Genomic DNA, 27,050 nt, shown 5'->3' on the forward strand with positions numbered 1-27,050 from the left:
AGTTTGTGGGTTAAAGTCAGGGTCTTCTATTCGATTCCATTGGTCGACTTCTCTGTTTTTATGCCAATACCAAGCAAGCTGTTTTCATGCCAATACCAAGCTGTTTTCAATACTGTAGCTCTGTAATAGAGTTTGAAGTCAGGGATGGTAATGCCTCCAGACAATCCTTTATTGTATAAGATTGTTTTGGCTATCCTGGGTTTTTTGTTTTTCCATATAAAGTTGATTATTGTCTTCTCCAGATCTGTGAAGAATTTTGATGGGATTTTGATGGGGATTGCATTGAATCTATAGATTGTTTTTGGTAGAATTGCCATTTTTACTATGTTGATCCTCCCAATCCAAGAGCAAGGGAGGTCCTTCCATTTTCTGGTGTCCTCTTCAATTTCTTTCTTCAAAGACTTAAAGTTCTTGTCAAATAGATCTTTCACTTCCTTGGTCAGAGTTACCCCAAGATATTTTATGCTATTTGTGGCTATCGTGAAAGGTGATGCGTCTCTGATTTCCCTCTCTGCTTCCTTATCCTTAGTGTATAGGAAGGCAACTGACTTTTTGGAGTTGATCTTGTATCCTGCCACATTACTAAAGGTGTTTATCAGCTGTAGGAGTTCTTTGGTAGAGTTTTTGGGGTCGCTTATGTATACTATCATATCATCTGCAAATAACCAAAGTTTCACTTCTTCCTTTCCAATTCGAATCCCCTTGATCCCCTTATGTTGTCTTATTGCTATTGCTAGAACCTCAAGCACTATATTGAAGAGGTATGGAGAGAGTGGACATCCTTGTCGTGTTCCTGATTTTAGTGGGATGGCTTTGAGTTTTTCTCCGTTTAATTTAATGTTAGCTGTCGGCTTGCTGTAAATAGCTTTTATTATATTTAGGTATGACCCTATTATCCCTAATCTCTCCAAGACCTTCATCATAAAGGGGTGTTGAATTTTGTTGAATGCTTTTTCAGCATCTAATGAAATGATCATATGGTTTTTTTCTTTCAGTTTATTTATATGGTGGATTACATTGATAGATTTGTGTATGTTGAACCAGCCCTGCATCTCTGGGATGAAGCCTACTTGATCATAATGGATAATTTTTCTAATGTGTTCTTGGATTCGGTTTGCCAGTATTTTATTGAGAATTTTTGCGTCGATATTCATGAGTGAGACAGGCCTTTTTATTTGTAGCCTTGGCCACCAACAGACTATTAACTATATAAGAAACTCTAAGAACCATCTGTAAAACCCACAGAACCAGGAGATAAAATGAACTGAACTATGTGAAATTTTACCATTATAAATGAAATGTAGAAAAGTTTCTTTTTAAACAAAGTAATTAGTAGCCCCGTGTCTTCTTCAATATTAATGCTAGCCTGAACTACGTTAAGATACTGCCTAAAAAAAAAAAAAACCCAAAAAACCCAAAAATGAGTTCAAAATTCTGATAAAAGCAATTAGACATTATTTTAATCAGATAGCCAGAGATCAATATGTTAACTATTTCTACTCTCTAAACATTAGTCTACTGAGCCTTTATGAACGGCTCTCCTGGATCTTCCTCCTTGTGTCTTCTTCCCCAAAGCACACTTAAATGTCATTACCCATTAAATTTTCTTATCTTACATCCTTCTCTTCCAATTGTGGAAGGTGGGAAAGCAAACTTCAAGACTCATTGCCACCTACATGGTATTTTCCTGATTTCCACCTCACCAGAGAACAGCAAGAACTGCTTCTTCCTCTATGGAGCATGCCTATTTCTTTCTGTTTATGTGTTGCCAGAAACAGAAATTATTCCTTAGAAACTGAGTGGGCAGTCCTTGGACTTCCCACAGGGCAGGGAACCCTGACTGCTCTTTGGGCTGACGAGGGAGGGGGACTTGATTGGGGGAGGGGGAGGGAAATGAGAGGCGGTGGCGGGGAAGAGACAGAAATCTTTAATAAATAAAGAAAGAAAGAAAGAAAGAAAGAAAGAAAGAAACTGACTTGAAACCAAAAACAAAAGCTATAATCTTTTTAAAGGTTCTTCCATAATTTCTTTTACCAAAAATAAAAAATCTGCTCCAATGTCCTTCAATCAATGAAGGTAAATAACATAAATTCCTTCGTGATAATCAAAAATTGGAGTTAAATACTGTAATTATATTTGATCATGTACATTAAACTCAACTCACCCAAAGGCTGATCAGTTGTTTCTTCTTTATTATCTGTGCAAAGATAAAAGAGCAAACAGATGCTGTTATTCATGGTATATCTTCAGAGCTAATGAGATAAAAGCAATGAATGCAGACAGCAGGATATCATTTAAATACAATAAATATATTAGAGTAGATGTCACAAAGGCTAGAAAAAGGAGGGGAGACAGAGGGTAAACAAGAGGGCACAAAAACAGGAAGGGAAGTGGATTTAATGTTATATGGCATAATAAGGCAACTATATCTCTAACAATTAAGAATTGAAGAATAATTAAAAGGGAAGCTCTTGAAGGCTCTCAGCACACAGATTCATAATATTTAAGCAGACAGAAAGGCTAATTACTGGACTGGATCATTCTACACTGTCTAGATATATCAGGCCACAATATGGTACTTCATAAATAATTATGAGTAATAATTTAAAAGAAAAATACAGAATATTGGTATGAATAGCTAATTTATAATTAAAACATTTTTTGACAAAATATATGAGCTTGTCACTATCATACATAGAATGAAGTCATATTCACTCTCCAGTACCACTAGGAAGCGATACAGGGAAAGATGAAGTTCAGTTCTCCGTGAGTCCACTATTTGGGGGAAGGGGAGTTTACTTGTACATTTAATAATATTGATGCTATGGGAGCCCACTACAAGCTTTACCATACATTCGTTGTCTTTAAACTCAAGGTTTGATTTCTTTGAGTCTTGGAAAATAAGGAAAAGGAGGCCTTTAAAATGTTAGAAACTTAGTGATGGGTATATGCTAAAGTTTTCATGAAGTAATTTTACAACTTTTTAAAAGGGCAAGATATAGCAGATATTTTAGGGGAAGGGATCCTATCAACACCAAGAGAAATGATTACTAGGATGTTTTCAATCAGTCTTCAGTTTGGGACACTTGAAGCAGTTATTTCTGAGCTTCACATGAATTTGAAGTTACTACAGCAAAAATGATCTATTGGTCACGGCGGCTTTATTTTGCTAATATGATTACATATGGTCAGTAGAATCCAGATAGAACTCAATAACCTCATGCCTTCTTAATGCATTTCTGTGTGAGTTGATTAAATCTATTCATGGACTCTATTCCTGTCTTTCAAAATGCCCACAGCTTATACTGACATCCTCTTTCCTTGTATGATCCTCATTACTGAAATGTCCTTGTCCCTGGTGATAGCTTTCTCTTTAGTTTAGCTTATTCAGAAATCTGTTCTGATCAAAATTTGCCTATAAACTGTCACTGTTAGTCTCTTAATAGTTATAGACAATTTATCCGTTTACTGCCAACTCTCTCCACTCACTGCCTTTCATCAGGGGAAGGCACCTGCTCAACCACTCCAGGGATGTTCTGTGTCTGACAGTTTGCAATGTCATGTGTCACTCTATCAATGTGCATCCAGTCTTCCACATTAAAAGCAATGTACTTCTTTCTATAAGGAGCAACATAAAAGGATTTTTTTAAAAAAGGATCAAAGCTGGATGGTGTAGTCAGCACTTGGCAGCGCATATACAAGACTCTGGGTTTGATCCCCAGTAACACACAACAACAAAATTGTTCATCTTTTTTTTTTTTTTTTACACATTTGCTTATTTTGTGTGGGGGACCATGGTGCCTGTGGTGGTCAGAGGAAAACATGAAAGAATTGGTTTTCTTCTCCCACCATGTGGGCTCTAAGGATCAAACACAGGTAATCAAGTATGGCCATAGGTAATCCTCCTCATTCACCTATACTATCAGTTCAAGCATTGATACTTTACTGTTACCCAAAATACTTTTTCAACCCTTATGGTCTTATATTCAATAATATTTTTGTACTTTACTTGCTTTAAATTGAACTTCATGTAAGTAGTAGTAGCCTAAGAATGCAGGCAAGAATGTCTATTATACCTTTACTGTATCAAACTTACCAAACTAAAACAAAACTTTGTAATACTTACCAGGATGTCCAAAATTATTTAATTCATCTACAAATAGAGTAAAAGAAAATAGATTAATTTTATGTAATCTAACAGCCAACAGCACAGATAATAGAATGAAGAGAAGCAGTTTATGAACTGTTAGATCATGTTATAGTGCTTTATTAGTTTAGAACTTTTCAAAGTTAAATAAAGAAGCTATAAAAAGGGAATAGGTAAGAATACTGCTGTTAAACCATGAAGGACTTCAAAACTGCTCCACTTTCCCTAAATTACAAAAAACTAAATAATTAAACTCATTTATAATTTGTTCAAGTTTTAGATAATTTTTCATAAATTATCTTTCAAGATAAAAACAAACAAAACCTTTAACTTTAAAATACCGGGAAACTGGATGAATTATTGTGGGCTATTGCTGAGGAGGGTTCCTGTGTATGCTAAACCTAGTTTCTCTATTATTAACATCCTATGTTAGTACACTACATGAATCACAACTAATGAACCATTTATGTTTTCCCCCAAGACCTATTTAAGATACCAGAAGTATTTACTGTGTCTTCTTAAGACACTCTCGGTTGTGACAGTTCCTCAGACATTCCTTGTTTTTAATGACAAAGCACTCCTTTTCTTTAATGGCCATTTCAATTTTGAGCAGCAGAATGTTCTCCAATTGGAATTTGTGTTTGTGTGTTTTTTTTAAGTTAGACCAAGGTATGGCGTACTTTTTGGGGAAGCAGAACAGCTTCAGAATTAACCTGCATCCACCATACACCTTTCATACAGAATAGATAAATAATCTGATCACAAGTCTATAACATAAAGTCATCATTGGTTTTTTAATTATTAAACTTTGTGAAGACAAAAATGAACATGAAATAAGTTGCAAGTAATACAGGATTCATAAAGTATTATAAGGGAATATATTATTTGGTTTATTTGCTTGAGATGCTGTCTTGGTACATAGCCCAGGTTATCCTTAAATCTACAATCTTCCCACCTTAGTATTCCCTGTCCTGGGTTCATAGTCACATCACTATGCTAAGGCTGGTATTTTCATACTATATAAGCTCAGCTTAACAGGGAGTGTTATCAACTTGTTCACACAATATGTACAATTTTTGCTGTTTTTCATCTAACTGCATAGACTAGTTTCTACATAGGTAGGTTAGCACTTTACCTCTTTTCAGTAAGGATGTTTCATACAACTGTAATATAGTTGGATGTTTCTGTCATATTTTGCCTTCCATCTTTGGTGCCTTTCTTTTGGCCCCCTAAACAACTGTTCAAAATTTGCATGGTCCTAACTTCTTTGCTCATGTTCTCCCTCCTTCTGCACCCACCCACGGAGACAGTGGGGCTGATCTATTGGGAGCTCACCAAGCCCAGCTGGACTGTGACTGAAAAAGCATGGGATAAAACCGGACTCTCTGAATATGGCGGACAATGAGGGCTGCTGAGAAGCCAAGGACAAAGGCACTGGGTTTTGATCCTACTTCACGTTCTGGCTTTGTGGGAGCCTAGCCAGTTTGGATGTTCACCTTCCTAGACCAGGATGGAGGGGGGAGGACTTTGGACTTTCCACAGGGCAGGGAACCCTGACTGCTCTTTAGACTGGAGAGGGAGGGGGAGAGGAGTAGGGGGATGGGGAGAGGAGTGGGAGAAGGGGGAGGGAAATGGGAGGCTGAGAGGAGGAGGAAATTTTTTTTCAATAAAAAAATAAATAAATAAATAAATAAAAAATTTGCATGGTCTCACTACCCTAAACCACAGGTGAGCCTCACCTCTTCAACTACACCCCTTGTTCTAATAATATTCTTACAAAATATACAAAATGGAATAGGAGTCATCCATCATGTACTCTACATTAAAATAAGATGTAAATGGAGGATACTGTTCATAAACAATCTATCAACTATAAAATGTGTCAGTTTTGTAGGGTCATTGAGAAAAAGAGTTGGAACTGATGTTTTCCATCTGAGATTTTAGAGCAACTCTAGCTACATTGTTATCTCTGTGTTCTAAATAGTTATTTGAAAATTATTATTGATTGATCTCATCATTGAAAAAAACAGCATAGTGAGCTATACAATTACAGAAATAGCAGGGCAGCCGGGCGGTGGTGGCGCACGCCTTTAATCCCAGCACTCGGGAGGCAGAGGCAGGCGGATCTCTGTGAGTTCCAGGCCAGCCTGGTCTACAAGAGCTAGTTCCAGGACAGGAACCAAAAGCTACGGAGAAACCCTGTCTCGAAAAATCCAAAAAAAAAAAAAAAAAAAAAAAAAAAAGAAATAGCAGGGCAGAGTAACAATCGCATGCTCACTCTGAAGCCAAACAGCAGGTGCTCTTTTATATTTATTTTTAAAGGTCTCCTATATGTTAGGAAGAGTAAAGAAACAAACACACATGCAATTAAGCAAAAAGTGTAAAAGATAAGAAAAGTTTGGTTAAGATTTCTCTACATGGCTTCCCTTCTGTAAGATTAACAGATGTGAGATTGGAACTTCTTGATAGGAGAATTCTGATTCAAATCTCTGCATTAGGATCAAAACAGTAATAGAGATGAATGACAGGAAAACCAAGAAATGTATGATTGACTATTACTATCTTACTTTACCCAAGTAGAAACTAAGAAAGACTATGTAATAGTTCAAAGCAGCAATTGAAAAAATACTTAGCTATCCACAAACCTAATTTTGCAAATCAATGTGATAGTACACTAAGAGAGGTAACCTAAGTTTTAATATTGACTTATAATAATTTAAGTACAATGTTTTAGTTAACTGAAACAAGTTAGAAGTTTATACTAAAATGGATTTTCAGTTCTCTTTCCATAGAGAAATTGGCATATAAATTCATCTAAAAAAAAATCAGTTTTGAAAATCCTTATCAATATTGTTTTTGGTATTTAATGTTTGAGAAAAATGAAACTATATCTGCTTTTAAAGGGCATCTTAAGATAAATAAATACGTAAAATAATCCAAACAAATATTGATGATAATATTTTAAATAAAATTTAAGATTAAAAATTAACATTGAATTGCAAATATTAACTATTTCTAACACTATGGAGGAGCTCCAGGCCTTATGTGCAATAGGAAGTCAGCTGAAGATTATTTAGAAGTGTCTGTTCAATAGTGTTGAAGAAAATTTACACAACTTTAAGGAATAAGACACAGTATCCTTCAATCAAAATGGCTTATTAGAGCCAGTATTTTTTCCATCACTGCACTCAGTAAGCTAGGACATTGCACCTCTTCCCAGAGTAACCAGCATGCAGGAGACCAAAGGATTATACTACCTTCGGTGCACTCCACTGCCTCATCTGTTCTTCCTTATGTTAGAGAAAACAAATTTGAATATATTGTAACTCATAATCTTAGGAAGGGTAGTCACTAAGTAAACATAGATATACATCACAGAATCGTTGTCAAAGCAACACATGCATCAATATTTCCTACTATTGAAAACATCACTATAAATGTAGTCAATATAATTGATAATAGTGAATACTGACCAATAATTATTTTTTGTTTCTCTGACTTTTTATTTTTCATTTAAAATTTTTCACCAAATCAATCTTTTACTAATTCACAACTACAAGGAAGACATTTTGACACAAATATTTAAGATAAACTGTAATACTAAAAATAAGTAAAATTAGCTAAACAAAATAATTTTTCAGTTTTTTATTTTGCTCTTTGTATATAACTTAGGAGAATTAACTTAGTATGAAGTCTCTAGAATTTATGTGTAAACAAATTAACTCCTTATATGTGATATGTTATTAAATGGAATGGGACAAAAAGTAGTAAGAGTTTCTATTGTTTAAGCACTCCAGTGCACACAGCTTATATTATGTATTCTGTGACAGAACTCCAATACTGCTTACCTATGATGATTTCTACTTTCTTACTATCTTGACTGTCTTGATCATTGTATACATGACACCAGTAGGTTCCTTCATGTTCTAGATCCACATATGGAACCTGTATCAATATCAAAACACTTTAATTTAAAAATTGCTAAAAATAAGTCATTTATATTTATAAAATTTCCCAAATGCAGATTTTAAAAAATTTATACATCCTTAGATTATCTTCATTCATTAAGCTAAGTAATAGCAAGCAAATTATAAAATGATTCTAACAGTGCAAAGTTTGGTGCAGTAATATTTGACATCTTATTCCAAAGTTTGGATTGAAATCTAGTCCTGTTGCAAACACAAGAAACTAATTAATACTGAAACAAAGTACTTGAACTAAAAGTACTAAAAACATTCCAGAGAGCATGAATTTGAGTGGCCCCTTTATCTTAATTGTATCATTTATTTTACAGATCCATCCAACCCTCCCACTCCCTAAAAAAATCAACTGCCTACCACGTAATGCTTTTTTGTTTCATGTGTTAATGGTGATTCATTTTTAAACCATTGGTAGTGAGGCATAGGGCTTCCAATAGCAACACACTGTAAAACCAATGTGCTGCCTGGCATCAGCTTTTGGGACCTTGGTTCAACACAGATTTGCAACTTGGATTCTGAGACACCATCCACATTTCCTTAAATTAAAAAAAAACAAACAAAACAAAACTCTGGGTTAAACATAAAACCAAAAAATTCCTACAATTTAAACAAAAATATATCTAAGTCTATCCTTTAGTTTTTATAATCATTAAAACCATACTTAAAGTATATTTTCAACAAAGTCCATAAATGTTAACAGATGTTAAGAGAAAAGAATACTGTGGTGAACAAAAACAGTTTAGGAATTCTGGGCTAACAGGTGGGGATACTCAAGAGAAGAGGAGTGAGGGGAGAAACTAAGCTTGAATTACAGCTGCCACATGTAAAGGTTCAAGTTCAGCATCAGGCACAAGAATGAGAAGGGGCCATGTCATCTTAAGGGACTGACACAGAAAATGACAATCAAACCATGTGGCATTAACTCTTAACGACTCAGGCGTGACAGTTATACTCTGAAGCTATTTTTAAATAAACATTTAAATAAAATAAAGTGATCCACTAAACAATATGCAACTTCACTTATCACATACCCTGGAAGCTTTCTGTTACTTCTGTCACATCACAGACGTCTAGCTGTGACCACTCACTAAATTCAAAGGTGGAACTGTTGTTAACTCGGCAGACATAAAAGCCTGCATCTTTTACATGCACTGTGTTAAAAATAAGTTCTGATGAATTTCCATATGGGATCTGCAAAAGAAACAACAAGTGAGCATAAGTGAAGGATTCATCAAAAATTCAGCTTATAATACACGCTGTGTAATATCTGATTTCATTACAGACCTTTGAAAAGTATGTTTCTTTTTTTTCAAGTTCTAAAATGTGCTAGTTAAAGGCATAAAAAGTATGATTTTGAGGACTGGAATATTAGAAATACAGTCCTTAACAAATCCATTCAATAGTGAGGTTAGTTATCCCTCAGATCTTACAGGAGCTCACTGAACCTGTCTGTTCAGTCATTAGTACACTTATTTATACAACTATCATATATATATATATGCAGTAAACACCACAGTGGCATGAAGGGAACAAATTACCTATTATTTTCATTTCTGGACAAATGGCTATGAATGTGTGCATAAACTATTTTACCTTGGGACTTTACTTTCTCACCTACAAAACACTATGAGACAGGCTGCTTAACAAAACCATATCCAGCTATCTTTCAAGGTTTTGGCTTCATGAAAGCATAGACATGAAAGGAAGAAATGGCCATCACATGTTTTTTTCACTTTGGTCAGAACCTGAAGCAACAGTTAGTGTTCTCTTCATGCTACTCTGAGATCAGAATAAATAAATCTATCACAAATTCTCTCAGTTTTATGGTCATAAAGAAGACTTTCACAACTCTATGAAGAAATACAAAACCCTTGTTCTTCTAGAGTAATTTTTTGAGTATGTAATTTTTTGAGCATGTATGTTTGTTTTGAGACAGGGTCTTATAATGTAGCTCTGGCACCCTTGAGCTCATAAAGATCCATCTGCCTTTCTGCCCAACTACTAGAATTAAAGGTGTGGGCCAACCATCTAGAAACTCTTGTCTTTTATGAAGAAACACACTTGATTTTCTCATAGTTTCTCATAAGTTAGACATATAAGCATCTAACTTTACCAACTTAAAAACTGCTTAATTTGTAGGTTTCTCCATGCATATAAATAGTTTTCAAAATATTTTACACTTATTTATTATATGTATGTGCACACATGTTCATGTATCACAAGTCATGTTATGATGGCCAGGGGACGACTTTTGGGAATTACTTTCTTTTTTATCACGTGAGTCCTAGGGACAAACTCAGATCATTGGTTTTGTCAGCAAGAATCTTTCCCCAATGAGCCATCTTGTAGACTCATGTTTCTCTACTGCTAATCTCTCTGTCTCTCTCTCCATCCACCCACTCACCCACTCATCCATCTATCTACCGAGACAAGGTTTCTCTACATACTCCAGCTATCCAGGAATTCACTATGTAGACAAGGGTAGTCTCAAACTCAGAGCTCCACCTGCCTTTGCCTCTGGATACCTGAGATTAAAGGCATGCACCATCCATAATTTTTTTTTTAAATTTGAAGATACATTTTTATTTCATTATATATGTGATTGCCTATATTTATATGTGCACTATAAACACACAGTGCCTGCACCTGCAGAGGCCAGAAGAGGCTATCAGCTCTCCTGGAACTGAATTATGGACAGTTGTAACCTGTCAAATTAGTGCTAGAAATCATACCTGGTTCTTTGGGAAGAACAGCAAGTGCTCTTAACTGCCGTGTCACTTCCAGTCCCTACTAATCCATCTTATTTGCTATTTGTAAGACCCAAGCACAAAGTCTCAGAGGGAAAAGTTTTTCTTTCTTGATCTCATCTTCTCTAAAATTGTTCCTATATTTTTTCTTTGCTTCAGCATGTGCTTTTTCCCTTTATCAAATCATTTTCAAAAACATACTCTAAGTCCTTTGTATCATAATCAGCCAGCACACATTTTGTTTACAGCTTCTTCTTAGCAGCACTGAAGAAGCTGGTTACCCTTATCTTCTTGAAAGACTTTTCTTTTCTTATTCTTCTAACTCTCTTGACTGGTCCATATTTTAATTTCATTCATTATAGACTCTCACTATTGTCTGTCAGGATATCCAAACTGCCCATGTGATTCCCTTGTACATATAACAGGCATGGTCTGAAGTCACACATAAAAGGAATTTATGACCATCAAGCCAGTTCTACAGAGGGTACCAGAAGGAATACTTTGGATTTACGAGAAGAATAAACAAAGTCAAGGGGCCACAGGGAATAATCACTACCAAGAAAGCACAAAGAGGGGTAAGGGATGGGGAAATTGAGGGGTGGTGGAAGGCTTAACCAAAATGAAGGATGCATGAAAAAGCTATATGTTAACCCATGATCTTCCAATCTCCGCTAGAGGCAATATAGCTTTTTTCCATGTTTTCATTTAATAACATTACGCCTTCTGGGAGTGGCTTTACCCACCCACATTAGTGAAATAGTCAGGTTTGGATGGCTCACACTCTAATCCCAGCACTCAGAAAGCAAGGCAGCAGTATACCACAAATTCAAGACCAGTCTGGGTTCCACAGTGAGTTCCAAGGCAGCTTGTGTTACAGAATAAGATCTTGCCTCCAATCAACTAAGCAATAAACCTAAGTAGAATTAAAAGACATTTTAAAATTACCTCCTTATTCATTTTGAACCATTGATATTGTACAAAGGGATGTCCAGTTGCTCGGCAACACAGTTTTACAAACTGTCCAGCCAAAACTGCCTTTGATTCTGGGTTTACAGTGATCTTTAATCCTAAAACAAACAAACAAAAAAGTAAAGTCACAAAGAAGATTTTCCTTGCTTATATATACAAAACAACAAAGAAATATTCATCTTTATCATAAATCATATATTTACTTCTCCTTCTCTATCGGTATGCATTCTTTAGCTGAAAACTTTGTAAAACCACAAGAAAAAAATCTGCAAAAGACTTTGATATACTCTATTTCTCCATGGTTAGGAAGGGAAATTAATTGCCTCATTTCTCCAATTAGGAATACTTTTCCCCCAAACTCTAACATTTCTGAGATCAGGATGCACCCTTTAAGACACCTGCTAGACAGACATCGTAGTGCAGTTCTCAATGCCAGCTCAATACCTGGTCATAAATGTTCATATGGTCAGCACTTTTAAGTAAGTAGTGTGTGAGTTAGTTTTTTCTGTGAAGTTGAGGTGGTGCATAACTAGAAGCATCACCCCTACTGACTAGTGTTCATAGTACTGGAAAGGACTCTGAATATAGCAAAGAAGAAAGAAAATCTTCAACATCTCCCAGCTGCAAATGGTGCAATGTATACCAATGATCTGCCTACAAGATATAATGGTGCAATAGTGGCACAAATGTCATCGGAGTAACCAACCAATTTTGATTGGCTTTAAGGCCTACTTCATGAGATGGGACCTGTAGCTGCCACTGCTAAAATGACAAAGAATCCAAGACCAACTAAGTCATGGGGGAAACCTATATCTGGCTACAGTTCCATAACAATTGAATGGGATATGGCAAAATTAGACTAAAGTTCTTCCTTGAATCAAAATGCATCTAGTTTTTCCTTCTTGCATTTGGACCTTAAAGGTCTGGTAAGATGCCATAGCATCTTCTAAGAACATCTTACCCTAATCATACCTCTCTGCAAGGACTGTCAGAGAAAAACATGGCTTTCTCTGGAATAGGAACTTAAGTTTTTTGTAAAATGGCATTAAGTACAAAACAGAGAAAATACCAGCACATTCTACATCTTCAGTAAGATTTATTAATGTATTAAAAAGGAAAGCAGGCGATCAGATAAATTTACACACACACACACACACACACACACAGACTGTTTTGTTTTTGAGACAGGATCTTACTATGTAGTTCCAGCTGTCCTAGAACCAGGCTGGCTTTGAACTTAGGAATCTATCTCTACCTTCCAAGTTCTCAGATTAAAGATGTACGCTACTACATCTGGTTTATAATTCAAAGACCTTTTTAATAGGCAGAAATGATTGCCTTGTTCATCTTTGAATCCATATACTTCATGCCTGAAACTGTGAAGATAATGGAATACAAGAAGTGTTCAATGAATAATTCCAAGTAAAGTCACAAATTAAACTGATTTTTGTCAGAGCTTATCTTTTTCTTACGATAGTCTTATTCTCAAACTTGTTATTAAAACATAAAAGATAGTTCTATAATTATTTTTTGTCTGTCTGATAAATAGAATTACTCTGTAGCTAAAGCTTGCCTGGACTAACTACGTAGTCCAGGCTAACCTTAAACTCATGGTGCTCCTCTTACTTCAGCCTTCTGAATGATGAATTACAGGCATGGGCTTCCATTCCATGTGATTCCTGTAACTCTCTGAGGCAGAGAACACCCCACTAGCTGCATGCAACCTACAGTCAGAGTGATTATATTACTAAAAAGAAGAATAAAATTCAAAAGTTATATTTATTTCTCAGAAAGGCTTAGATTTTCAGAGGCTTTGGTGTTCTATAAAGCATGAGAAATTAGTAGATAGCACAGTGCATTAAGCTAGTAGATTTCAATTCTTACAACTTCTGAGTACCTGTTAATTGAAGTACTGAGTATATAAAAAATTTTTAAATGCTTCTTTAGAGATGGGCAATAACAGCACGTGGCATCTGCATTAGCAGTTCATTGCTCCTAGCCCATAGGCCCAGTTGAAGCCAACCATTCAATACTGTACACCTCAAAAGAAGGGATGCAAGGGTATAAGAGGAAGGCTGGGAGTCTAGGACCCTTTGTATTTGTAGTCAGCAGCCTGGTTACATCTCCAGGTCGCCTGCCTCTTTTTCTTATCCAGCAAGTCTATTTTTGTTTGGTGATCCATGTGGTTCCTGGAAAGCTGACTCAGCCTAACTTCATTCTTGGCTTTAAGCCAGGCATATCAACACATTCCACATCCTTGGCTACAATGAAAGTATTAGGAACAAGCAAGTGAGCAAAACTAGTTAATTAGAATAAACCTGCCTTTTTGCTTAGCATTCTGGGACAAAGATAAATGCGCTTAAGAACACCTAGCAGACATCCTGGGCTAGGTGAGTGTCAGTTTTAGAAGGAAGTCAATGCTAAGAAAGAAGAGGAAAAACATTACACTTAGGGTTCTTCTCTGTCTCTTAGGAAGTCTTTTCCACTTCTGGATGTTTCAGGTAGAAATAATAATTTACCCTCATCAATTTGAGTTTGGGTTTCTGGTAGGTGTAATTGGCAATTTACCACTATATCTTATATTCCTAATTTTTCATATTCAAACTATATCAGAGAAGCTGAAGGGATGGCTCAGTGGTTAAGAGTATTTAGTACTCTTACAGAGGATACAGGTTCAGTGACCAGCACTCACCATCAAGCAGTTCACAAACTACCTATAACTTCAGCTCCAGGGGATCCTATGCCCTCTGGCTCGAAGCACCTGCATGCATGTGGTGAACAAACTTATATCTTATATAGACATGTGCACATATACATAAATAATTTAAAAATACATAATAACCAGTTTGGCTATATAAGGAAACATTAATTAATACACCAAAATTGTGTAAAATAGAGAGCATCAAGTCTAACGTTTACAGCCTTTCCATGCTTGACTGGATTATTCGCTTCTAATGGAACATATGGCCAAATGGAATCCTGGAAAGGAGGCTTGCACAGCTGCTGCCACCAGCAATGTTTGTTTATCTGAAACAGAATCTCACTATGTAGTCTAGGCTGGCCTGGAACTCTTGGTCTTCCTTTTAGTCTCTACAGTACTGGGTATACAGACATGGACTACCATACCTGGCCCAATCAAGCAACTTGATGAAAGGTCCTTCCTCTCTGATATCACTGTGGTTGGTCAACTTCACCTGCAGCTACATGGACAAACTGTTTTCTATTTTTTGAAGCAGCTCTCTCTCCAGCCTGTTTCCTATTTGTTTTGTTTTTAATTTTGTATTTCATTTTTATTTTTGTGTATTTGTGTTTCTGTGTATTTCAGTGTATGCTATAGAAACCTTACATGTAAATACTTTAGCATGCATCTTTCTACAATAGGGGAGTCTTGTACTGAACTATAATATTATTACATAATTCTCTAATATTAAATATGTGGTTATATCAAATTTTTAAAATAATTGCTTAAAATGTCTTATATAGCTTGCTTCTTGAACTATAATCCAACACTTTTGATGCTTTCCTTCGGTCTCAGCGGGGGGGGGGGGGGCGCGAATGATGCTCTATGCATTTATATGTTCTAAAAATACTGAACACAATTTACCTGGTTAAAAGATGTGCTTTTCTCTAAATTTGACTCCATGAATTTTTGAGGAACGTTCCTAAAGGAAAAAACAAAACAAAAACCATCTACCTGGGGGGTTGAGAAGCTGAAGAACCTCAGTGTGCTCCAAAGCCTGTAGGAAGTCGTTCAATTCTGTGACTGTACATCCTTTTTCACCCATTAGTTTCAGTAAACACAAGCTTGGGCTTCCTTCTGGCTCCAGTACCTTAAGAGAACACTGCTCCAGGTCTAGGCAACTGAAACAACAGATTTAATTCATGATATGCCCAATATGTAGCTGGACCATTATAGGTGGCAGGAAACTAATTACATGATGAAAACTAAGCCCCTCCATCCTCCTTTGCCTCCTCCAGCATTCCTTCCTCTTCTCTCCCTTAGCTCCTATAATTAATTTTAAAGAGTGTGAGAGAAATTTAGCTTTGAGGCTAATCAAACTTTTATCCTAAAATTGAAAGCAAGGAAAAGACTAGAAAATTTCTTCACTTTATTTATTTACTAAAACAGAGTCTTACTATGTAGCTCTGGCTGGCCTGGAACTTCCTATAAAGATCAGCTGATCTTGAATTTAGAGAGCTACCTGTCTCCTCCCAGCTGCTGAGTGTTAGGGCACTGCACCAGGCCTCTGAACTCTTCCTTCCTTTTTCTTTTCACTTTCTTCTTTGTAGTTCTTTTTTTTAATACAAATATTTTAATACAAATATTTTGTGTATCAAATACTCTATGGTTAACAGTTGCAGTCAAGACACAAAACGTTTGAAAAGCTATAGATGATAATGACTACTGGATTCAACATCCTTTGATTATTTTAGACAGCATTTCTGATAAACTTCCAGCTGAATCTTAAGCATGATATATGCTCAGGTAACATAATTACAGCTCCCTTAACTTTTTCAAAAGATGAAGTCGAATATGACTCAAAATGAAGGGACTACCCAGCTGGCAAGATGCTGCTCTCATTTGAGAGGAATGTGCTTCTCATCCCATGAGGCCAAGATACTGTAAATCATAGCATGATCAGATATAAACAGTGTGAGAAGTATTAAGAACAGAGAAGCTAATGCCTCAAAAATGATACTGGATAGGATAATCAATGTTATAAAGTTAGCAACTGGAAAAGTCATAAGAAGCCTTGTCAAAGATCATGTATTACAAATAAGTTACTAAGTTTTCACATGAATAGGAGATTCATAAATACATGAGTGCAGTATACAAAATACACGTTTCATGATTCAGAAGTTTGTCAGGCACTGAAACTTGAAATTACATCAGATATAAACAAGGGATGTTCTAACTGATATAAAAAAAAGTTCAATGGCCAGAGTTTTCCTTCTTAACAAAGATCAAATTGAGGTTAGATATTTCTGTTCCAAAACAAGGTATAAAACTAGAAGTAAGATTTTGTATATCTTTTGCTTTACTGCTTTTCTGCATGGGTACTCACTGGCTTTTGGCTAAGGTGATATGTACACTTAGCCAACTTTTATTTTTCCTGTTTTAGTTATGTTCTTGTAAGAGTGTTTTGATGTGGTTTCTAAAAACTTAAATTTAGAAATAAAAGAACTTCTTTATCACTAAAGCAGCCGAAATTTTGCTTTTAAAAAATTTTTAGGTCCTATAGAATTGGCTACAACCCTGATGGAGGAAGGTCATTGGCTAATAAAGGAACTGCCCTGGCCCATTTTATTGGTTAGAGGATAGGTGGGAGGAGTAAACAGAACAGAACGCTGGGAGGAAGAGGAAGTGAGCTCAGAGATTCCACAGCTCTCCTCTTGGGAGTAGACGCCTCAGAAGAGATGCCATGCCCCGCTCCCCGGCAGACACTCCAACCCAGATGGACATAGGCTAGAATCTTCCCGGTAAGACCAATGCTCACAGATTATTAGAGATGGGTTGATCGGGATGTGAGAATTAGCCTGTAAGTGCTAGAGCTAAAAGGCCAAGCAGTGTTTAAAAGAATACAGTGTCCGTGTAATTATTTTGGGGCATAAGCTAGCCGAGCAGGCGGCTGGGGTGCTGTGGACTAAGCCCCGCCGCCCCTTATTACTACACAACCCCAACTTGTTAACCAATATTTTGAAAGAAGCATTCTAACTGTTGTGTTTCGAACAGGTTGGAATGGGAAGTAAAGGAGAACTCAAGCAACTACTAGAAAAAACTGGGTGAGATATGTAGGCTTAGCCTAGTGTGGCAGTGGATGCTGGATTCTAAATATATACTGAATACATAGCAGTCAGGATTTACTGACAAAGATGATGTGTATACAAGTGAAGTCTGGAGTGACTGGATTTTCTGGTCAACTGGGGAGATGTAGTAGTCACTCAGATACAGAGAACTAAGAGCAAGAGGTTTACTGGAGGGTACACACTAAGTTTTGCACATGTTACATTTAAGATGCCTACTAGTCATTTAAGAGGAGACAGCTATAGCAGTCTACACACACATCTGGGGAAAGCAGATATACTTAATAGTTGTAATCAGCTTGACTATTTAAAACCGTCGGTGAAGGATAACATCAGAAGATTAGGTAGAAAAGCATTTAGAGATAAAAGCTTGACTTCTAGCACACTTCAGAATTCAGACTGAATAGACAGATAAGGGACATTTGCATTAATCTTTTAAATACATGTTTTCTTTTTTATCATGATCTGCTTGAGGGTAAGATTTCTGCAGCTAAAGAGCATCTTCACACTGCAGACTAGCGGCAACAGATGTTCCGCCTTGGCTCATGTTTCACAACCCTACTTTCAAGCCTTCTGAAAGTTCTGCCAATCCTTGGAGGTCAGCTGTTCCACTCACCACCAATCAACATATGCTGACACTCTAAGACTGTCTCAACTGGCAGCAAAGACATCTGATTTTAGTCAAGCATGGTGGTGCATACCTTTGATTCCAACACCTGAGAGGCAGAGGAAGCTCTCTCTGAGATCCTCACTTAAATGTCTGATGTTAGATCAGTTTGAACACAATCAGGGTTTGAATGCAGGGCATTCCTACATGTCTCTGGTTAGAGCAAACTAGACTACAAGCAAAGATTCAAACTAAATCATCAATAACCACCTGAAAACGTTTCTGATATTCCTCATCTCTGGAGATAGCTCTGAATGGACCCTCCCTGTGGTTTACATTATTAAATTCTTAATTAAAAATGCAAGGAGTAGTGTGACAACAGGTCGAGTGAGGACGGTGGCACTCAGAAAGCAGAGGCAGGAGGATTGTGATAAGTTTAAGGTCAGCCTGGTCTATGTAGTAAGACTTCACCTCAAACAAACCAAAACAGCAAAAAAAGAAAGAAGAAAAATAAGTAGAAAAGACAACATTCTGAGATTAGGGCTGTGAATTCAGTGACTGGGGAAGGCACTTCACGTTTCCCCACGACTTGTCATACATTCTGGGCCAGACTCTCTGCAATGTCTTTACCACTTATTACCAGACACTCTTCTACCACCAGCATGAAGTCACTTGAAAAGAACGTTTAAAAAGGTCTTAAACACAGTAAGCATCTCCAGCTGTAACTACCTATCCCTTTGGTTCAGACTTGCCAGTTTCAAGTTTTCAGCGCTAATTTTTGTTGCTGTTTGTGAGACAGCGTCTGATTATGTAGCACTGGCTGGCCCAGAACTCAACGCTGATCACATGCCTCTGCTTCCTGAGGGCTGGGATTAAAGATGTGCCTGGCTTTCAGTACTAACTTTTAATAGCAACCAATTCTTCTAATGTTAATCAGTGTGAGTTTACTACCAGATTCTCCAACCCTCCCTACCCCAACTAACCTACACGGAGCTATCTAAACACTATCTTGAAAGACTCCTGAAATCTACCTCAAATTCTAAGATCCTGAAAGTGGACAGTAACTGACCTTCTCTCTATATTAATAACTCCTTGTAATTCAAACGTTTCCCTAAATTCCCCCAAACAATGATTAATACCATTCTGCAGTTTACTTAGCAATATCTTCCTGAAGGCGTGGGAAGGGAAACTTAATACCCAGAATCAAGAACCCACTCCTTTTATAGTTTAGTAGCTTAGTACACCGACTCTTGTGTCTTCCTTCATCACCATATAGGCTCTCTCCAGGAAGCCTAGCACCTTCCTTAACTGGATTCACAGTTAACGCCATAATACCCTGCAGATCTGCCCTCAAAGAAAACAATTTCTTGTATCATGTAAGTCTAGAAGTTGGGAAATTTATGAAGTTTGAATAACATTTTCTATCTTTTTGGATACCCAACACCAGTATCTTTTTTCCCTAGAACAGAACTAAGTCCTTTGCTCAGCTTTGCTAGTCCGTTGTTTGTCTGACTTCTCTGACACAGGGTCTCACGTGCCTGGTCTTGAACTCCTTGATCCTCCTGCCTCTGCCTCCCAAGTGCTAGGATTATAAGTATGTGGCACCAGCTTAGTTTGCCATTTTCTGATTTTTTTAAAAATCAGGCAACATGGGCCTCTTCTACTTGAGCAATAATCCCATACCAATAGTACTCTGCCTCAGTCCTAAACTCTGAAGCTCAGGGTTGTTGGGAAGGTTAAGGTGGATAATGCATGTAAGCAGGACACTGTAACACACTATGTGTTCAATAAAGGATACTATTTACATCCAACCCAGCATTTCACATGTTACTGTGAATGTTCCCAAAAACCAGTCTATCAGAACTTCCAGCTAAAAAGAAGCACTCAATCAATATAACTTTGAGTGAAGACTCCCCTCTTGATTTAAGAAGTATTTGTCTAAGAGTTCTATGTATGAGAAATGACTCCTGCTCCTGAGCATAATTATAAAGATGCACACAAATAATTTCAGTAAAAGTTTAAGTTTAGTTATTTGACAAGAAACTGGAGGAGTTAAAAGGCAGGTTGAAATCTTGACAGGGATATAAGGATCACAGTTCATGTGGGAACCCCTAGTGCAGCTCCTGAGTCCACCTTCAGGTGGTCCATAAGGTTAAAACACTTTTTTTTCTTACTAGTACTAAGTCACCATTTTCTATTTATTTTTCAAGGTGTATACACAAGTTTCTAGAGTTCTGATACGATGCTCAACGGAATGAATCAAATACAGAAAAGAATCCAACTCTACAATTAAACTACGGCACTGTAAAGACGTCCAGAGCATTCAGCATTTTGAGGCAGGCCTAGAGTGGTTGACACGGTGTTCCAGGGCACCTCAGGCTACAGTGAGATCCTGTCGCAAAAACAAAGAAGGGAAAAAGACTTCAAGATGAATATGACGATGCCAGCTTGGAATCCCAGCGTTAGGGAGACTGAAGCAGGACAGAGAAATCCGAGGACACATAGCAAGATCTTGTTTTGAAAAACAAAAACCAACCAAACCAAAGCAACAGAGGTTAAAAATGTTAACCAATGCTCTATTTGGTTTTTGGATAAACTTTTTCTGAAGAAAAAAAAAACCTGTTTCTGCGACTGTGTAAGAATTACTTTTAAGATCAATATTTTAAGGGTTATTGGTTTTACTTTCAAATGATAAATATTCGTATACACCTGCAGAAGATACAGAACCCCCACAAAACCTATCTGTCGTCTTCAACACGTCATCTTGAGATCCAAAACGTTGAGAAACACTGACTGTGGGGCCAAGGCAAATGTCAGCGGTCCCTTTTCTCAGCAGGAAAGCAATTTAATTTCTCAAGAGTCTGATGTACGTGGTGAAGTCAGGACAAAGTTTGGTCAGCTCGCTGGACTGAAGCCGATGGGGAATTTGGTCCCGTCTTTCCCCTCCTTCTGTCTCTCTCTACCCAGCCTCCAGGAACCCCTGCACGCCTCGCTCCTCCACCCGCCCGGGTCCCTCGGGATCGCCCTTTTGGGGTCCGAGGGCGGTGTCCACATCCCTCTCTTTTGCCTTAAAACCCACCGGATTACAACCCTGCGGATAAGCTTTCCTCCTCTTAAGACAGCGCGGGTTCATTCCCAGCCAGGGCTCTCCAGCTTCAGGGGAGGAAGGTCGGTGTGAAGGTGCCATCTGGCCCTAAGTGCCAGTTCCTTCCCGATCCCAGGGTCCCTGTCGGTCTCGCGCGACTCCCTGCCCCGGGGCACACCCCTCTACCCGAGGGTCGCGCGTCCCCGCTCACCTGAGTCTGAGGCGTCCCCGACTGCCCGCCAGCTCCGCCAGCTGCCTCCAGCCCCGGCCCTCGGGCGCGCGGTCCAAGCTCTCACTGAGCCTCCGCAGCAGCGGCTCCGGCAGGCGGTTGAGGGTTGCGCCGGCTGGAGGGGCGCTCGGAGGCCCCGAGGGCGCGGTCGGAGAAGGGTGCACAGCCGGGGGCAGCGAGGCCTGCAGCGGCTGCCCCCACAGCGACATGGCTACGCCGGTGGCCCCGCCGCCCAGCTCCAGCCGGTCACCTCGGGCCTCGGCGCCCTTGTGCACCTTCCGCTTGCTCCTCGCCGTCCCGCGAGTCGCAGGAGCGGAAGGAGAAGTCCGCCGCACAGTGAGGCCCTCACAGGAAGAAGTACTGCTCCCGGCCCGCGCGACAGGTTCCCCTGAGAAGCCCCGGGGCGCGCCGGCCGAAGAGGGGGGCGGGCCTAGGGGGCGGGGCCGGGCTGCGCGTGTGTGGGCGGAGTTTGGGTGGGGCCTCGTTGCTATGTGCGGGCGGCCTCTCCAATTGCAGGGAGAGCTGGGCATGGGGGCGGGCCCTAGGGTGGGGCCGGTTCACGAGTGGCTACAGTCCCACCTGCGGTGAGGGGGGCGGGGCAGGGGGCGGGGTCTGGCTGCGGGCGTGCCACCGGCTTGCCTCCCCCTCTAGGCACGGGGCGGGATGTGGGCGGGGCATGCGGCCGCCCTTCCCGGGCGGCTTCTGAGTCTGCGGAGCAGGAAGGGACGGGTGGGTAGAGCATTTGGAGGAAGCAGCGGTGGAGGCATTGCCACAGCTAGGAAGCCTGCGGCGTAGGAGCTTCCCGGGACCGTGGGAGGATGCTTACCTCACGCCGGAGAGGGTAGCACGCGCTTCCTGGCGGCGCCCCCACGCGCGCGTCTGCTCTCCGAGGACCCCGGGGTTTGCGTATGTGCGGTGTTCGCCAAGAGGCCGCCAGCTCCCCACATTGGGCAACCTCAGCAGACGCTTCCTCTGCTAGCGGATGATGTTGCCAGAGGAAAGTAGTGGAATTGGAGATTTAGATACTCGTAAGGGAATTGACCCAACTTGTTTCGAGTCTTTTTATTTTAAGACTGAGGGATTCAATCGTGCAGTTTGGTGGTAGGACTCTGGTCTGGCATGTCTAAAGCTCTGGAGCCATCCTCAGCTCCGCAAAAGCAAGCAAGCAAAACCCAAATACTTCCTGTCTATTTTAACTTATTAGATCCTGCAAATGGATTTTAGCAGTAATGGTGTGGTGTCCTTCAGATCAAACTGTCACAGTGTTCATATTCCAAACGGTTCCCCTGGATAATCTAGACCCTAGCTCATGAGTCTAGATCATAGATGATTTAGATCATGCAGGGGAACTGCTTGGAATATGAACACCGCCTAGATTCTAGACGAAGCGGTAGGAAAAGCTACATTTATCTCTTGCCTAGTCTCATCCACAGCAAAGGTTGTTATCCCGTTGGAAACTATAGGCTTGTTTGACATAGGAACAAACAATTTAGGATGACCAATCAGCCCTGAGGTACAAGCCTTCCCGGCTCAGTTTACCTCAAGTCGTTCAAACTGGCCTTAAACTTTTTCCTCTCTGCACCGTGATCCTGAGAGCTGGGGCTGCAGGTGTTCGCCACCGTGCACAGTTCTATGCAGACCTGGTTCTAGAAACGGAGGCCTGTCGTTTGCGAGGCAAGCACTCCGTCAGCTCTGTTACATCTCCAGTCCTAAGTTTCCTCATCTATTGTCATTCTACCTTTTAATTGAAATCCAATTAAATTTAAATCCAATAATTTTATTTCCCCTTCCAAACCTACTTGCGCAGGCCATTACTTATGAAGCTTCTCCTATGTGAAAAGATCATAAGTCCATGCTTATACTATTTACCGTGTGGGTATTCTTTCTGTTTGCACTCTGGGCATCCTTACGCAGTATAGCTCAGCTAGGTGCCATGTGGCTTCCCTTCCCATCCCCCTGTTCTCCAAGTGCCTCTTTCACTTCGCCCTCCTCCTAAGAGTTTTTTTCTGTCTACTATTTTAGAATCTACACAGCCACCTTTTCTGCTACCCTCCATTCCGTACTTTGACAGACATCGCATTTTATGGTTGGTATATTTCTTCTCTTAATAAAGTCCTTATATTTCTACTACCTAATTTTCACTTTTCTTCTGGGGCATGCGTGACTTTTAAAGTTAGCTGTGAGTTCACAACTTGATGCTGCCACTTATTGCTGATATCCCCTTAGGTGAGTTAGTGAACCTGTCTGAGCTTTAGTTTCTGTGCCTGTGACTGGGGAAAGTAAGCACAGCATATCCATGACTTGAGGGTGGGAGTACATTCTGAGAAATGCATCATGCGGTGATTTTTTTTTTCCCATTAAAGACATGTTTATTGTTTTCATTTACTTATCTGCGTATGTGCATGCAATTGCGCGTGCCGTGGCACCTGTATGGAGATCAGAGGACAAATGGTAAAAGTCAGTTCTCTCTTTCACCACGAAGGTCCCCACTATTGAACTCAGTCATCTGTCAGCCATCTCTTGGGCACATGATGTATCATTCACTGAGTTCTTAACCCGCCCCCCCCCCCCTCCAGCTCTGTGAAACCCAGGAGCTCACGATGAGTGCGGGACATGGGAACCTCCATTCATGAGGTGATTTTTATTGTGTGAACCCAGTCTCCTGGGACAACAGGTGCAGTCTGTTGTTATTCTAGTTTGATTTCTGTTGCTATGATCAACACCACTACCAAAAACAACATATGAGGGTTTATTTCATCTTACCACCATTAAGGGAAGTCAGGGCGGAAACTCAAGCAGGGCAGGAACTGATGTAGAGACCGTACAGGGAATGCGGCTTCCGGGTTTGCCTCGATGGCTTGCTCAGATTGCTTTTTTATACAACTTTGGGTGGAGATGGCACTACCCAAAGTGAGCTTGTTTCTCCTTCATCAATCAACAGTATGTCCCTCAGATGTGCCTGCAGGCAATCTAATGAAGCATTGTCTCAGTTGAGATTCCCTCTTCCCAGATGCCCCTAGTTTTTGTTAAACCAATTAGCATAGTTGTTGATCACCATGTTATGTGGCGTATGTCTATATTAGTTAGTACTTTGAAAATTGATACGTTAATTTTGGGAACATTTTAAGAACTTAGCTTTGTTTTCCTCTCCCAACAATTATATAATGCCAAGAGAAAATGTATGAGTAGCTTTATTTTTTTTTTTCCTAGACAGGGTTTCTCTGTAGCTTTGGAGCCTGTCGTGGAACTCGCTCTGTAGACCAGTCTGGCCTCAAACTCACAGAGATCTGCCTTGTCTCTGCCTCCTGAGTGCTGGGATTAAAGACATGAGCCACAACCATCTAGAAATGGCTTTAATTTTTAACTTAAAATTTTCTAAAATTTTAATGAAAAATTCATTTGTTTATTGTGTGAATGTGTATATGTGGTGGTGGCAGCAGGCGGGGGGGGGAGGGGGTTGGCGGGAGCAAACATGCAGAGGCCAGAAGACAACTTTTGAGAGAGGGTTCCCTTCTTTCGCTGTATGGGTCCTTGGATTGAACTCAGATTGTCGGGTTTGGCAGGAAGAGCCTTTCCTTCACTGGCCAAAGATTACAGCTTCCAAATATCCCTTAAATATAATGCGTGTGTATAGGTAATAAATATCACCGGGAGTTTTTCCTTATTAGCTGAAAGGGATAAAAGTCTCTGTGAATCTGGACAATTTGAGGAAGCTTACGGTTGCAGTCCATAGAAAAGTCTGATGATGTAATCTTAATCTTACTCATGGATGTAGACACTGATTCAGTTTTTTTCTCTCTCACAGAATTTGATTGTGGATGTTAACCAAAAAATGACAGACACTATAGTTCGTAAATGAACAGGTCTTAAAAGACTTGGTATAGGAGAATATCTAAAGGCCTCTGGGTCTGTATATACTGAAGATAAGGGAATTGAAAATGACAACTAAATGTCACTCATTGTCCCCATCCCTTACTCCATGTCTAAACATTTAGTGACCTCTCTGACTCATCCTTGAGGTAGGACCGTGAAGGCCGCACTCAGACACAATACTGGCCACATCCCTCATAGCCCATTTTGTCTGATGTTTCCTAAAGAACAGAGGGAATTATCTTATTTCACTTATAACTTAAACATGGTAGCTAAGTACATCATTCCAGTGTTCCACACCCTACTCTCATAATGAACCATCTAGATCTTACTGCTTCTAGTTATTTTGAAGACTGTACTTACCTAAATCCATCCATTCAAGTGCCAGCCAATAGGCACTGGGTGCTTACGTTGTGTCTGACCCTTGTGCCAAGTACTGCTGGAGGATAGTTTTGTTTTAAGTTGAAGTCATGAACCTCAGCAAACACACAATGAACATATGTCAGAGATTTCATGTAACTCATTTTTTAGTGAGGGAGCCAAAAATTGTTGCCTCTTTGGAAGAGATTCTAATGATGTGATTAGCAGTGATAAATACAAGCAAACATACAAACCTATCAGGGATGCTGGAATGCATTTGCTTCACAGACACAAAACTGGCCTTTTCCCACAGTGAAAGAGAGAATCAGCTGAGCTGCCACTTTACAGAGTTTATTAATGAGCAAGAACTGCTTACATTGCTGTGAGGTTTCTCCGCTTCTCAGCGTTGTGAGACAGCCTTAGCCAAAGACAATGAAAGACAAAGATAAGCACTTCCTTCTTTGTGGCCAGAGAGAGAAGTGCTCTCAGAAGCAGAGCAGGAAGAAGACCCAAGGAAATCATGGGAACAACTGTGGTTGGTTCAGGCGAACTGGAGGCTCACAAGAAAAAGGGCGAAGACCAAACTGAAGAAAGGAGTCAGATCAGAATAAGTCAGACTAAAGGGCTAAGTTGTTACAGGTTTGTGCCTACTATAGCATCAGCGGGTTATACAGGATGCCTTTTTAATAGCATGTCGATTTTCTTTTCATAGTATTTAAAAGAAAATGTCTGTCAGAGTCATCAGTTCTCCAGTAATTTGACTAGAGTAATGCCAAATTTATTTAAGTTAAAATGCGATTTTTCTCTAAAGGAGCCTATAAAATTACCAAGGCATGTGAGGGCGTTGAAATCCTAAAAACTGGCAAGAGCTTAAAGCTTGAGAAATTCTGATTTTAGTAAGTGATGAGGAATATTTGAAATATTGCAATCACGATAGTTACTTAACTTTTGGAGTTTTGAGAACTTATTTAGTCTGCACTAGAAAGAAGACTAGAAGTTCAAGGAGTCTTACAACTGGCTTTGGTGGTGCAGGCCTGAAATGCGAGTACTCAGAGGGCTGAGATAAAAGGATCAAAAGTTTAAGACCAGTCTGAGCTATATATCTGGACTCTGGAAAAGCAAAATCTAAATAAAAAGTATTATAAAATAGTATAGATGAGCGGTCTATATATAGTATAGTATAGTGTAGTGTACTATAGTATTTTGTGGTAGTAAGTGATCTTTGCCAATAGTAATCTAGGAATGCAAAAA

The 27,050-nt window shown here is 39.3% G+C and overlaps 1 protein-coding gene across 2 annotated transcripts in view; it reads right to left on the bottom strand.

Annotated features, from left to right (window-relative positions):
* The window catches only part of LOC121440582 (mucosa-associated lymphoid tissue lymphoma translocation protein 1 homolog), a 47,113-nt gene extending 25,149 nt beyond the window's left edge, over positions 1 to 21,964 (bottom strand). The window contains exons 1-9 of one of the 2 annotated variants that reach the window (XM_041641340.1): positions 21,552 to 21,964; positions 15,538 to 15,704; positions 11,820 to 11,941; positions 9,159 to 9,318; positions 8,485 to 8,663; positions 7,996 to 8,092; positions 7,405 to 7,437; positions 4,127 to 4,153; positions 2,165 to 2,197 (exon numbers count right to left, since the gene is read on the bottom strand). In XM_041641340.1, coding sequence (XP_041497274.1) covers positions 2,165 to 2,197; positions 4,127 to 4,153; positions 7,405 to 7,437; positions 7,996 to 8,092; positions 8,485 to 8,663; positions 9,159 to 9,318; positions 11,820 to 11,941; positions 15,538 to 15,704; positions 21,552 to 21,778 — 1,045 coding nt within the window. In that variant the 5' untranslated portion in view covers positions 21,779 to 21,964. The remainder of the gene's footprint in view (positions 1 to 2,164; positions 2,198 to 4,126; positions 4,154 to 7,404; positions 7,438 to 7,995; positions 8,093 to 8,484; positions 8,664 to 9,158; positions 9,319 to 11,819; positions 11,942 to 15,537; positions 15,705 to 21,551) is intronic. The other variant, XM_041641341.1, reaches the window with a different exon arrangement.
* Positions 21,965 to 27,050: the final 5,086 nt, after the last annotated feature.

This window comes from Microtus oregoni, unplaced genomic scaffold (assembly GCF_018167655.1).
Source record: "Microtus oregoni isolate MIOR12 unplaced genomic scaffold, Mior012 000069F_ref0000032, whole genome shotgun sequence".
NCBI lineage: Eukaryota > Metazoa > Chordata > Mammalia > Rodentia > Cricetidae > Microtus > Microtus oregoni.